The sequence below is a fragment of the Panthera leo genome, chromosome C2 (genome assembly GCF_018350215.1).
Source record: "Panthera leo isolate Ple1 chromosome C2, P.leo_Ple1_pat1.1, whole genome shotgun sequence".
NCBI classification, from domain to species: domain Eukaryota; kingdom Metazoa; phylum Chordata; class Mammalia; order Carnivora; family Felidae; genus Panthera; species Panthera leo.
This window is the reverse complement of record NC_056687.1, coordinates 59635123-59649682: the sequence shown is the minus strand read 5'-3', so window position 1 is coordinate 59649682 and position 14560 is coordinate 59635123. Positions and strand designations below refer to the sequence as shown.

General features: G+C 41.0%; 1 protein-coding gene across 3 annotated transcripts in view; it reads right to left on the bottom strand.

Annotated features, from left to right (window-relative positions):
- The window catches only part of SIDT1 (SID1 transmembrane family member 1), a 110100-nt gene extending 96840 nt beyond the window's left edge, over window positions 1–13260 (bottom strand). For 2 of the 3 annotated variants that reach the window (XR_006193177.1, XM_042903662.1), the window contains exons 1-2: window positions 13121–13260; window positions 12255–12827 (exon numbers count right to left, since the gene is read on the bottom strand). Coding sequence is in view for 2 of the 3 variants with exons in the window: in XM_042903662.1 (XP_042759596.1) it covers window positions 12255–12464 (210 nt within the window). In the remaining variant the exon portion in view is untranslated. Of the gene's footprint in view, window positions 1–12254; window positions 12951–13120 lie in introns of those variants that run through there. The other variant, XM_042903663.1, reaches the window with a different exon arrangement.
- Window positions 13261–14560: the final 1300 nt, after the last annotated feature.

Here is a 14560-nt window from a genome sequence, read left to right as displayed (position 1 = left end):
TACTATCTACTTGGAGATAGTGTCAGATCCCCAGGTTAAGAGTTCAGTTCTAGGAGACTACCTCTCCACTTCTTCCCACCTTCAGATGCCAATCACAAAGTCCAGGTTGGGGGTGCCTGGCCAGCTTAGTCAGAAGAACATGCAACTCCTGATCTCAGGGTGGTGAGTTGGAGCCCCAGGTTTGGTGTAGAGATTACTTAAACAAACAAAAAAATAAACTTAAAAAAAAGAAAAAAGTCCAGGTTGTCACCTGACTAACCAGCTATAGATCAAAGATTCCAACAACCCCCTTCTTGGGTTCAATTAATTTACTGGAGTGGCTCACAGAACTCAGTGAAACATTTTACTTCCAAGATAACCTGTTTCTTATTACAAAGGACATAACTCAGGAATAGCCAGATGAAAGAGATGCACAGAGCAAGGTATGTGGGAAGGGGTGTGGAGCTTCCATGCTTTCGGAGCGCACACCTCTCCCTGAATCTCCACGTGCTCACCGAGAAACTCTCTGAGCTCCATCCTTTAGGGTTTCTATGGAGGCTTCATTACATAGTAAAGATTGATTAAATCATTGGCCATTGGCAATTCAAACTCCAGCCCCCTCCCCACCCAGGAGGTCAAACGGGGATGGACTGAAAGTTCCAACCCTCCAATTATATGGTTGGTTCCCTCTGGCAACCAGTCCCACCTTTAGGGTCTTTCCAAAAATCACTTCATTAACATAAACTCAGGTGCAGTTCAATGATAAGACATCTTTATCACTCTTATCACTTAGAAAATTCCAAGGGTTTTAGGAGCTCTGTGCCAGAAACTGAAAACCAGATATATATATATATATATATATATATATATATATATATATATATATATATGACTTGTTATAATCATGATATTACAGGAGCAAAGAGAAGAAACCTACTTTCTGGGTTGGAGTTAAAAGAGAGATTCCTTAATATGCCCACGATAGACAAGGAGTGCGACTGACTTGAAGAGGAAAAAAAATCACCTGTTATCCATAAAAATTTTTTAAGAAGAATAAATAAATAAATGGGAGAGAAAGAAAAGCTCTTTCTTATAGTAGAATATCAACTGATAAATGTGGAATGATGAATTAGGAAATGACTAGTTTGAAACCACTATGGTAATATCTGATTTAGACAAGAATAATCAATGGATGTTAAAACTGGTGCTTGAAAGTTTGATGAGGGATAGAATATTTATAGTCTCAAGGTATTGCTCCACAAGTTACTTTTTTGATTACAAAAGGAAAATAGTAACTTTACACTGGAGAAACCTGGGAGAGACCATCCTAACCAGGTAACCCACGTTACCACAATAACAATAGGAAAGCTTAATATCATGTGCCTCTGATATGATGCACTAAGGATACAATATCACTTGTGTGATGATATACTGAAAATGTATACCCTGAATCTAATCATGAGGAAACATCACACAAACCCAAATTGAGGGACAATCTATAAAATAACTGGCTGGGGCACCAGGGTGGCTCAGTTGGTTAAGTGTCTGGCTCTTGATTTCAGGTCAGGTCATGATCCCAGGGTCATGGTATGGAGCCCTGCTTCAGGCTCTGTGCTTAGTATGGTGCCTGCTTAAGATTCTTTCTCTCTCTTCCCCACTTGGCTGTGCCCCTCCACTCATCCCCAACCTACCCCCAACTCATGTGCTCTCTCTCTCTCTTTAAAAAAAAAAAATATTGAGCAACATTTAATAAATACATACATACATAAAATAAAATAAAATAAAATAAAATAAAATAAAATAATATAACTGGCTGTACTCTTCAAAAACATTGAGGTCCACAAGGTAAAAAAAAAACAACCCAGATTCTTAACTATAGAAAACAAACTGGTGGTTGCCAGAGGGGACATAGGTGGGGGGATGGGTGAAATAGGTGGAGGGGATTAATTTAATTTAATTTAATTTAATTTAATTTAATTTAATGTTAATTTTCTGATTTTCATCATTATTCCATGGCTATATAAGAAAATATTCTTGTTCATAGAAAACATACACTGAAGTATTTAGAGACAAAGGAGCATCATATCTGTAGCTTAGTTTCAAATGTTTTGGGGAAAAATTTGCTTATGGGGAGGGAGACTGATAAAGCAAATTTGGCAAAAAAAATTGGGATATTTGAGTGAAGGGCATATTGGAGTTCTTTATATGGTTCTAACTTTTCTGTATATTTGAAGTTATTTCAAAATTATAACTTACAGAAAAGAATGGAGAGAGGATTCTGAGAAGATGGTGTCAGTAGCAGCAGAGAATTTAAATCTCAAGTGTGCCTTGTGAAAATAGGGCAACTGGGAAGACAGAACAAAAATTTCATGGAGAACATTTACCAAGATAAGGTATCCTGCACAAACTCCAAAACATGACTGGGTGGGAAAAATTACCAACAGCTTCAACACCTGTGTGGTATCAGCAATTGTGTGGGTAGAATCAGAAGGAAGCATGGGGCTCTGCTGGCTCTGAGAATCAGAGAACCCAAAATCCATCTAAAAGTGCTCCCTAAAAAGATGGGAGGGCCAACCTGAGAACAGTAGTTGAACCTGGAGGCAGCTTTATAGGCTTCAAGTTGTGAGTAGGTGTAAGAACACTTGAAGAAATCCAGACCCTTCTGGAGTAGTCTGGGCCTCATGGATTCTCAAAACTAATCAAAACTCCTTTCCTAGAAAAAATTCTGCCTGACGAAAAGCTGTGGGAGTGGAACCCAAACTGAACAGGATGAAGCAAGAACAAAGGAAAGAGGAAGTCTCCATAAAATGGGGGAGAGGACCTATGAAACTTCTCAGAAAGAAAATCATGTTTTGATCACCTCACCACGATAAGAGAAGAAAGCTAGGAAAGCTATCCAGGTCTATCTTTCCCTTCTAAAGTAAGAAAAACTCAGGGTGCCTGGTGGCTCAGTGTATTGAGTGTCCCACTCTTGATTTCAGCTCAGGTCATGATCCCAGGGTCGTGAGTTGGAGTCCTGAGTCAGGCTCTGCACTGAGAGTGGAGCCTGCTCTTTCTCTCCCTCTGCCCCTCTTTCCCACTCATGTTCTCTCTCATTCTCTCTCTCTCTCTCTAAAATAAAATATATATATATATATATATATATATATATATATATAAGTTAAAAAAATAAAATAAGGAAAACTCATCTAGAGTAAAGATGAGCAATAGACAAGGACTGCAATTGAATCCCACACAAAGTCATTGCAAGTCAAAGGGAATAAGGAGGAGAAAACACCATTTCAGATGGTGAAGGTATGCCAGAAAGCTGTACCTATAAAACAGATGGAAAGCATAGCCTAACATTTCCAAATTTCAAATTATGAACATTTTAAAATCTATGAAAAAAGCCATAAATCAGAATTTTAAAAATTCAGAAATGAGGTTATTGGAGAAAATGAAGTTTTAAAAAAGAAATGGCAGAACTCAGGAAAAGATTACAAATAAATTTTAAAATTATGTTATAAATGAATATTTAGTATGAAGGAAATAAGGAAAATAGAAGATGGAAAGGAGAAAAAATTTAATCTGGGCAGGATGTAAAAAAACAATTCTAGAAAAATGGATAGCTATAGGAAACAATAAAGAAGGGCCAACATAAGTATAAAGGGAATTCCTAAAGAAGATAACCAAGCATTGGAATAAACGAATGTTAAAAACTGTAAAGAAGGGTGCCTGGGTGGCTCAGCCAGTTAAGCATCCAACTTCGGCTCAGGTCATGATCTCACAGTCATTAATTCCAGCCCTGCTTTGCGTGAACTCGAGCCCCACTGCAGGCTCTTCACTCTATCTCCCTCTCTCTGCATCTCATGAGATTCTCTCTCTCCCTCTCCCTCTGCCCCTTGCTCACTTGTGCATGTGCTCTTTCTCTCAAAATTAAATACATACATACAATAAAAACTATAAGGAAAATTTCTGGAATTAAAAAAAGATCATTGAAGTTATATATTGAAAGATTACATCACATACTTGGGAAAGACTGACCTACCAGACCCGGTCTGTTAAAACTATTGTATTTCAAAGAAAAAGGAAAAAGAGTCAGGAATCCAGGCAGAAAAATGAAATTGCTGCAAAGGGAAGAATCCCTTTTATCATCAATTTTGCCAGAAGCCAAAGGAATAATATGGTTAAAACTGAAGGAAAAAAAACTGTAAGCCAAGGGTTTTATATTCAGCTAAACAGTCCTATAAATACAAAGGCTGTGGACAAAGCGTTATAAACCTGAAAGGTTCCTAGAAGATCCTAGAGAATAAGCTTTAGAGAAAAAAGGCTGGAGGACATTAATATAAGGACGAGTTGTGTATTTTTAATATATAAGTACCTGTAGAGCTAAAACTAAATGTTGTTTGTAAGGAAGGTAGTCTAGCTCGTAATGACGATATGCTTTGACAATATAGATAAGTACCACTAACCAAAAATGGGATGAGAATGGGAAGAATAATGAAATAATGAAGTTAGATGAAAAGTAGATAAGTTAATTAATTTTTTATAGGTATTAACTAGGGTTTAGATTTTGGGGTTGGAAAAAGAGATGGAGAAGAAGATACCGGCTAATTTCAATATTGCTCATCACAGAGAACTAAGAGATGAAATTGGAAGAGGCTAATGGCATTATATAAATATATTAGTAAAGAGGAAACTATTAGAGCAACAAAAACCTGCTTTATTTGTTTTTAAGTTTATTTATTTTAAGGGAGAGAGGGAGCAAGCGTGCGCATGAGAGAGCTCAAGTGGGGAAGGAGCAGAGAGAGAGGGAGAGAGAGAATCCCAATCAGGCTCTGCACTGTCAGCAGACCCTGGGATCATGACCTGAGCTGAAATCAAGAGTCAGATGCTCAATCAACTGAACTTCCCAGGCACCCCAAAACTGCTTTAGTTTATAGGCTATAAAATTTTAAATGGCTACCTATAGAAGAACAGAGGGAATGAGATGCAGGGAACAGAGGTAGAAGCTGGACTTCTGCAAATATATCATGTTTTATAGATTTTTATTTGTTAGTTTTCAAACAAAATTAAGAAGCATCCCTGAAATTCAAACATAAAAGGACACAAATGAACCTAACAAGTTGATAACATAACTGCCCTGAAAGGGTAACATGACTGTCCTGCTACCTTACTTTAAAACATAGGAATTTGTCTCGACATCAATTATGAAATATGCCCTAAGGTAAAAGGAACTGTAAAAATAAATCTTTAACTGTTGCCAGCAATCTTATTGTTTGTGGCAATATTAGTAGTTATCTAAAACTGTTGTGTGTATATTAAAGCAAATGAGTAAGTTGTTATCATCGAGAAACAGGGTTTTTGGCACAGGAGAAAGGAAATACATACATGTGTAAGATGGATGAGGTTAAGTAAAAACCCTGTGTTTCTGAATTTGAATCAGAAGTACTAGTATGAACTCACGATACGGTCTCTCCTTTAGCTCCATCTATTGAAAAGATTTAGAAAAAAACTTACCAAGCCATTAGCAATACTAATGGCACTAGCAGACTGACTACTAGCATACTGTGGTCTCTATTTGCTACTCAAAGGAACCTGACCTTCTGGAAAAATGGCTGATTCCATGTTGGCGACAAGAACTGAATGTGACGATGGGGTGCCTGGGAGGCTAAGTTGGTTAAGCATCTGACTCTTGATTTCAGCTCAGATCACGATCTCACAGTTGGTGAGTTTGAGCCCTGAATCAGGCTGTGTGCTGACAGTGGGGAGGCTGCTTGGGATTCTCTCTCTCTCTCTCTCTCTCTCTCTCTCTGCCCCTCCCCTGTTCACGCTCTATTTCTCTCTCTCAAAATAAATAAAATAAACATAAAAAAAAAAGAACGGAACCTGATGAATCTGGAATAACTTTTCATACCAGAAAGCAAGGAAGATGTTAGAGAGCACTTGGATTTTATCAAGAGAATTCAGGCTCCAACTCAAATTGGCTTTCACTGGCCAAGGAACAATTTGAACATAAAGTTAGTAATGACAATGGGTCGAGGCAAATCAAATAGGTTTAAATTCATGAGCTCATGATTATGCTAAATGAAATCTCATTGATCATTATTATAGGATGCTAGGAGACCAACTCATTATATTGAAAATTGCTAAATAAAGGTAAAAAAATGAAGACTTTATCTCATGTTTGTTTACATACAGTAGCCTAAGGTGCCCAAATAGCTGATGAGGAGAGGTTTCTTATTATAGAACTATTCCAGCTCTTTGGGGCGCCTGGGTAGCTCAGTCAGTTAAGCATCTGACTCTTGATTTCTGCTCAGGTCATGATCTCATGGTTTGTGAGATCAACCCTGTGTTGGGCTCTGCCCTGACAATGTGGAGTCTCCTTGGGATTCTCTCTCTCTCTCTCTCTCTCTCTCTCTCTCTCTCCCCTTCTCTCTTTGCCTCTCTCCTGCTCACATGCACATGCTCTTGAGAGAGAGAGAGAGAGAGAGAGAGAGAAAGAAAGAAAGAAGAAAGAAAGAAAGAATAAAAAATGAAGAAGTATTCCAGCTCATAAACAGGGGTGCCTGGGTGGCTCAGTTGGTTGAGCATCATCCCACTTTTGATGCTCTTGATTTCAGCTCAGCTAGTGGGATCCAGTCCCACGTTGGGCTCTGAACTGAGGGTAGAGCCTGCTTAAGATTCTCTCTCCCTCCCTCTTCCCCTCACCCCTGTCCACACTCTCTCTCTAAAATAATTTTTAAAAAACTTCACCCATTAAAAAAAAGAAGAAATATGTGATAATTAAAATATTATCACCTTGTTGGGGCACTGGGTGGTTCAGTCAGTTAAGCATCCGACTGCTGCTCAGGTCATGATCTCATGGTTCGTGAGTTCAAGCCCTGCGTCAGGTTCTGTGCTGACAGCTCAGAGCCTGGAGCCTGCTTCAGATTCTGTGTCTCCCTCTCTCTCTGCCCCTCCCCCAATGGTGCTCTGTCTCTCTCCCTCTTAAAAATAAAATATTTAAAATATATCTATATTATCACCTCGTTCCTAATGAATTCATGAAACTAGGCAATAATGACCAAAGGTGGCTATCATCACAAAAAGAGACAACCAGACACTATGTGCCTCCTGGTAAAATATACCACCACTTTCAATGTAGTATTGTCAAAACAGAAATCTGATCTATGTTTCCATACCTGAAAGGCCTTTCCCCTTTCTTTCTGCCTATCCAAGTTCTGCTTATCCATTATGACCTTTCCAAGCTTCATTTCCTCCAACAAAGCTATCTGTGGGATGAATGACTTCTCTAAGCTTCTTGTAGTACTCGGAACAGTGCCGTCCAAAGAAAACATAATATGACCCACATACGTGTTTTTAAATTTTCTAGTGGCTACTTTAGAAAGTACAAAGAGGGGTGCCTGAGTGGCACAGCTGGTTAAACATCTGACTCTTGATTTTGGCTCAGGTCATCATCTCACGGTTTGTGGGATTGAACCCTATTGTCGGGTTCTGCCCTGACTAGTGCAGAGCCTGCTTGGGATTCTCTCTCTCCCTCTCTCTCTGCCCATCCCCCACTTGCTCACATGTGCTCTCTCTCTCTCTCTCAAAATACTTAAAAAAAATAGTACAAAGAAACAAGCAAAGTTAGTTTTATTACTATATTGATTTAACTTAATATATCTAAAATATTATCATTTAAACATATAATCAATAAAAAATATTAATTACACATTTCACGTCCTTTTATACTGTCTGAAATCTGGTGTGTAATCTATACTTACAGTACATCTCATTTTGTGACTGGCCACATTTCAAGTGCTCAATAGCCACATGTAGATAATGGCTACCATATTGGACATCACACACTTACAGAATCCATTATATAATTTAGCACATGACTGTCAGGTCTAGGCAGGAAGAAGATGGGTTCTTTATAAAATCAGACCTGTAACTGAAGTAATGTCAGCCCCTAAACATCCTTATAATATGTTGATGCTGCGTTTTCAGACACACAGAGGAAATTGTGGGAGGTGACTGCTATGGACTGAATGTGTCCCAATCTGCCACCAAATTCATGTTGAAGCCTAATCCCCCACGTGACAGTATTTGGAGGGGAGTTAGATCATGAAGTTGGAGCCCTCATGATGAGATTAGTGCCCTTAAAAATGACAGGAGAGAGCTTGTTTCTCTCCCTGATCTCTGGGCCATGAGAAGACACAGCTGTGAGGCACTGTCTACAAGCTAGGACGCCAGCTGTCACCAGGCACCAAATCTGCTGACACTGTGATCTGGGACTATCTAGCCTCCAGAATTGTGAGAAATGAGGTCTGTTTTTTAAGCCACCCAGTCTATGGTATTCTGTTCAGCCAGATAATGTGCTAATGAGATGATTTCCTCCTCACAAACAAGCAGGTCAGTAAGAGGAAGTATGAAGTATGAAGCCAACAGAGGGGCCTTCTCTGCCTCAGTATGTAAGGAACACAGGAAGAGTACATCTCAGACTGGGGGAGCTGAGGCTATCACATCCAAGGTTTTAACTCTTTTATGTAACCAGTAACGTGTGGTTAGAAGTTACTACTGGAACATCCTGATATGTATTTCATCGTTCATGAGAATTGGATAGGCTTTTGGAATCTGGTTCCAAGAGGCAGTATAACTGGTTCTAGATCTGCAACTACTGGTTGATATGAATAAAGCCAAGGATTGTTCCTTGGGCATAGAAAAGCATATGTCATTAAAAGATACATGTCTCCATGTCTCCATTGAATAAACAAAAGAAGTATTTCCAGGGAAACATTTCAATTTTAAAAATCTATGGTGACCAATGTATTCTGTTACTGAAAGCCTCCAAGAAGACATCTTGCTGCATGGTAGTTTGATTTTTATTTAAAAGCTCCTTATCAGCATCTAGCCCAAGTTTAAACATTTGATTATTGCCACCACCTGTCTCTACAAGAGTATTCTCATTTCTCAATAAACCTGCTTTTGTGCCCTCTGTCCCAGTCAAACATATGCCTGGTGACTTTCTCAACAAGGTGATTTCCTTCTAGTTTAGTTCCAGCCCTGTAGTTCTAGAACACTCTGTTTGCCAAAGTAAAACCCTACTCCCCTGGAAAGGAGTCTCCAGATACTTGCCCTCCAGGGAAATGAAATGACTCATGACCTTGCCTAACCTGTAACTTGATCTTTATTTTCATTTTTCTTCTTTAAAGCAGTCACTCCATTCTTTCAGTTTTTTTTTTTTTTTTTAATGGCAGCTTCATATTTACATTACTCTGCCTAGAAGGTCTGTGAGACCTTTCCTGATGCTGACCTCAGCTAATTAGCATGACAAATGCTTGGCTAAATAGTTCCTTGGGACAGTGTTTGGTAAGGGAGATGCAGTGGCTGACAGGAAAGATTAGGGCCAAAGGCTCCCAAAGCAGCTTCCTCTCCTCCCCAAAGCCTAAACTGAGAATAGCTTTTCTCCTCCAAACTGAAGAAAAAAATAAAGGCAAACAGAACAATGGCTTGATGAGAAAAGGAAAAAAGATTAAAACTCACAAAATTATACTTTATTATGTCTTTTTCTAAACCAAATTCTTTGTGGCACTGAAGAACAATTGGTGAGAAATGACCCCTACAGGGAAGGAATCCCTGACCAGCACTTTGTCAGATTAAAGGAAAAAGGTCCTGGCCAAGCTTTTGCTCTTGGGTTCATAGATCTTCACTTAGCAGACCCCTTCAGTAATGATGGCAAAACTGCTTCTCATGAATAACAAGAATTTAGAGTGGGAGGCTAGCATTTGGGGTAGGGAAGTAGCCAATAAGATGGTGATAAGGCAGGGCCTAAATAGTAGTGCCACCATCTTGAAATTTTCCTTGGTGGGGAACAGTCGGTAAACATTATGACAGTATTGCCTAGATTTCTGCTTTCATCTATCACTTATCCTGTGCTGTTCTGTAATTCCATTATGCTATTCCAAACCTTCAATGAAATCCTGCTATCTCCAAAAGCATTGTGTTCATGTTATTGTAAGGTGGGATTGCAGGTATAAACACTTGAGTTATCTACCAGTCCCATGGTTCCCAAATGTATTTCTCAGACTAGTGAACTTTTAGGGACTGCTGGGGTTGTCAACTTTTTATTGTATTATGCAAAGATATTTTACAAACTAATTTTTCATAAAACAAAAGGTATGTATTTAATAAAGGTACCATTGTTTCATAAAATAAAAGGTATTTAAAAATTTTTTTTTAAATGTTTATTTTTGAGAGAGAGAGAGAGAGAGAGTGAACAAGAGAGGAGCAGAGAGAGAGAGAGACAGAATCCAGAGCAGACTCCAGGCTCTAGCTGTCAGCACAGAGCCCGACATGGGGCTTGAACCCACAAACCATGAGATCATGACCTGAGCTGAAGTCAGATGCTTAACCAACTGAGCCACCCAGGTGCCCCAATAAAAGGTATTTAAACATGTAGAGAGGCACCATGGAAAGGGCCTAATTTCATAACAACTGTTAAAAATGTTTTTATTTGGAATGGTCTCATACTCTGAACCAATTAAAAAGTACATATTCTATTTTATTTAGTTTTATTCCAGGTTCCTCAAATCTTTCTTTACTTATTTATTCACTTTTCAAAGACATTAGTAAACCTCTCATGTGCCAAGCACTGTGCTAGGTACTGGAATATGGAGATGAACGTGACTCTGCTCTGTCCTCAATCTCTCACACTGTTCTAGGAAAGTCAAGCAAGCAGTGCACCTGTGCTGTGGTAGAGAAACTCACGAAATATTAAAGGCGAAAGGCCAAGCAACAGTTAAAAAAGTCAATCTATTTCTTTTATTTTAATGTTTATTTATTTATTTATTGAGAGAGAGAGGGAGGGAGAATTGATTGAGGGAGGGGCGGAGAGAGAGAGAGAGAGAGAGAGAGAGAGAGAGAGAATCCTAAGCAGGCTCCTTGCTGTCAGTGCAGAGCCTGACATGGGGCTTGGTCCCACGAACAGTGAGATCATGACCTGAGCTGAAATCAAGAGTCGGACGCTTAACCAACTGAGCTGAGCGACCCCCCAGGCGACCCCCCAACAAGGTCAATCCATTTCTAAGCAGAAGTGCAAGGAACTACTAAAGCCTGATGTCAGAACTTTGCACATACCATTTGAGTTTCCTTACTGATGATTCAGGGGGAAACTGACAGGATACCCCAGAGATCACGGAATTTTTTTCTGATCAAATTATAGGGCTAGTAACACAACTCATGTGCATGTCAGCTGGCCCATACTGCACACTGGACAGGAAGAGATGAGTTGTATGGAACTGGGGCGATAAAAGCTGCCCCTCCTACTTGTTCACAATAGAATGGCTCTGCAGAGTCACCCTGCTCACTTCAGGACATACAACCTGAAGGTCAGCAGAGGACAAGCCAGGGTCAGGGCTCTGCTGCCACGGTGACAGCACCTTAGGATTTGGTGCCAGCCTGGGACAGGTACACTGGGGAGTTTTTTTTTTTTTTTTCTATGCCCTAGAGGGTACCATATTAGAAGGAAAGACCTAACTGTGCATTTTGTTTTTACATTATATAATCAGAATATATGTGTCAAAGGGATAGTTGCTGTGACAGTCATTTCCTCCCCTTGTGTCACCTCCGTTCCTGTCAGAAATAGGTCTAGAACTTTCAGACAATTACCCACCCTTATTTCACATCAAAACCTCCATAGATCAGCTGCTGGCTGCAGTTCAGACATCTCTGGCCAGGTCTTGTGGCTTTCTCTGAAGTACATACGTGTGACAGTAGTACAAAAACACAGGAAATGACTATTGAACACACAGAGGCTCGGCAGGCAGCTTGCGTCCATTCTCACACATTCCTATTTTAGATTCTGAGCAGCTCTCCCTCCCCATGCGCTATGAAATAGAAGGGTCTGGCCGAATCATCCAAATGAAATGAGGTTCCTTCTCCGCAGGGGATTAGAAACAGCGGTGCGGACCTTTCCCTCCGCAACCCTAGAAACCTTGAGTTTCCTAGAGAAAGGCCCACCAGGGGGCAGGAGCCACGGAAGGTGCAGGGAACCTGCGCCTCTACAAAGCCCGAAATGCCAAGGGACCAGGCCAGGGAAGGTGCGAGATGAACCGGAGTTGTCCCGGAGGCCGGTTGCGGGGGATGCGGCAGCTCTGGCAGGGCAGTGATTGCTTTGAAGAGAAAAGGGAGCGAGGGTCCTGTGGTCCCCAAGGGCTCCCGAGGTCAATTCCCGGGGGACCCAAAGCAGCGACGGGGCTCTGAGATCTGGCAAGTTCCTGGGAGTCGAGCGAGGAGAGCGAGTGTCTTACCTGGCCAGGCTGGCTGGTGTAGTTGAAGGAGTAGATGTTCTCGGTGCTGAGGCTCACCACCCCGCTGTAGACGCGATCGAAATCGGCGCCCCTGGCGGGGTCGCGGGGGTCTCCGCGCGCCAGGGGTTGCGCGGGGCGCGGGGATGCCGCCGCCCGCAGGAGCCAGGGCAGCAGCGCACAGAGCAGCGCCAGCCGCGGGCAGCCCCGCATGGTGGGCGCCGCGCCCCTGCCGCGAAGCAGAGCCTCCCTGGCGAGGGGGCGAGCGCAGAGCTGGTCCTTTCAAAGCCCCCTGCGGGCCCCGGCGCTACAGCGCAGCTCGGGCGATGCCAGGCAAGCCCCACCGGCGAGTGCTGGCAACGCGCGCGCGGGCGAAGGGTCGATCAAATATTGATGCAGCCGCCTGGGGTCTCCGCGGGAGGTCGCGGGCCGAGAGTAGTGGAGGCGGGGGGTAGGGGGGTCTCGGGCTGCTGCTGTGCTCTCCGGCTTCTACATCGTTTTCCTTCCCCCTTTCTCATTTCTGAGAATCCCCCACTTACCCAGCTAGAATTTCAACAGATCTCTTCCCTACTCAACCTCAAAAAAAAAAAAAAGAAAAAAAAAAAAAAAAAAAAAGGCATAAGATACATTAGAAATGTTCACTAGTCTTAAAGAGTCAACTTGACCAGCCACCGAACAGGAAATAACAGTCTGTCTCAAGTAAATGTGTACCCTGGCTGCAAGAGAAGAAATAGAAAGCAACAGAGCCTGTCCCCAAAGAGGGTGCACGAGCTTTTCCTGTCTGCTACCTGCAGAGAACTCCTGCCCATCTGAATGATGGCTATTAATGCTCAGTTCTTCCTTCTCTAACAGCAACCCTTCCCAGACACCTGTTTTATTTCCTTATCATCTTCTCTTCTCCAGGAGTGCCTCACATCATCGCTTTCTCTCTCCCTCGCTGTATGTATTAAATATGTACAGTCATAAAAGCAATGAATAGACAGGGTAAAGGAGACAATTTCGAACACCGCCTGAAGTCTGTTCCCGGAAGTTGTCAAGGACGACTCAGAGCAGCAAGGTTTATGCAGTGGGCATTTCTTTCCGCCCCAAGTTCTTGCCTACTTTACCTCTGCAATGATTTCTTAAATTCTGGAAGAATCCCTGGGATTCGGGATTGTTTTTCAAAAGAGAGAAACCACAGTCCATCATTAAAAGGAAATACCCTTCTGGCAAAATTTAGGGGATTCAATTTAAACACTTGAAGAGGCAGATAAAGGGTGAGGTGGGCAGAGGATCCCAGGGAAGTCTTTGTGGAATGTCGAACAATCACACTTCAGGTGTAGAAGAGGACTTACTGTTTTATTTTAGCTTCAAGTTATTTGTAAACTAGAAAATAAGATAATTGCATTGAACCTGAAGGAACATTTAAAGAGAAGCCACGAAGAAGAGATGATGTTCAAAGAGTTAAGTTACAGATTGAAATCCTAGCATTTACTGTTCAAAGGAAGGTTTTTTTTTTTTTTTAATTTAAAACTTCATTGAATTCCTATAACTTACTAAAATACCAATAATTAGTTCCAAACATTTGGTATAATGTTTTATAACTGTGCAATCAGAAACCAATACTGATGGAAGATTGAGTTAGAGACTCCTTATTAGGATAATTTTCACTTAAAAAAATAAAGTTTAAAGTGCAGCTCATTGTTTTGAGAAATATAATAATTTCATCCAGAATTTGAATGATATTAAACCGCTGTATTTCAAATGTCTATGCCTCTTTTTAGGATTTAACAAAATTTCATAAACTTGAAGTTTCTAAAGTTCTTCCAGTTTAACTGGACTGGTCAGTTGAGGCACCCTCTAAGGGATAGGGTCATGGAGTTCTGCTCAATACCACAAGAGGTAAGGAACTACTTATCCTTCTTTTGGGGGCAAGTGGCTACTTATTAGAATGATATTTCACATTCTAAATTGGAATCTGCCTCTCTTCCACTCACTGGCATGAATTCTGCCCTCTGGAGCCATAGGAATAAACCTAATCCTTCTTCCACATGACAGCCTTGTAGGTATTTGGAGGAGCTATGACCCTAACTGTAAGTAATGAAATTAGAAGCGATGAGAACAGATCCTTTATCTTAGCAAAGAACCCAAAATATTTACTTTAAAGCCATTATAGATGATATATATATACTAATTTGAATTATATATTACAAATCACTCTATACTGTGATCTAATCGTCATTCCACAGAATGACCTTAGGTAATTAACCTCCCAGGATCACAAGGGTGCTGTAAGGATAAGGGGGGTGGGAAGAAGAACGTATTTGACA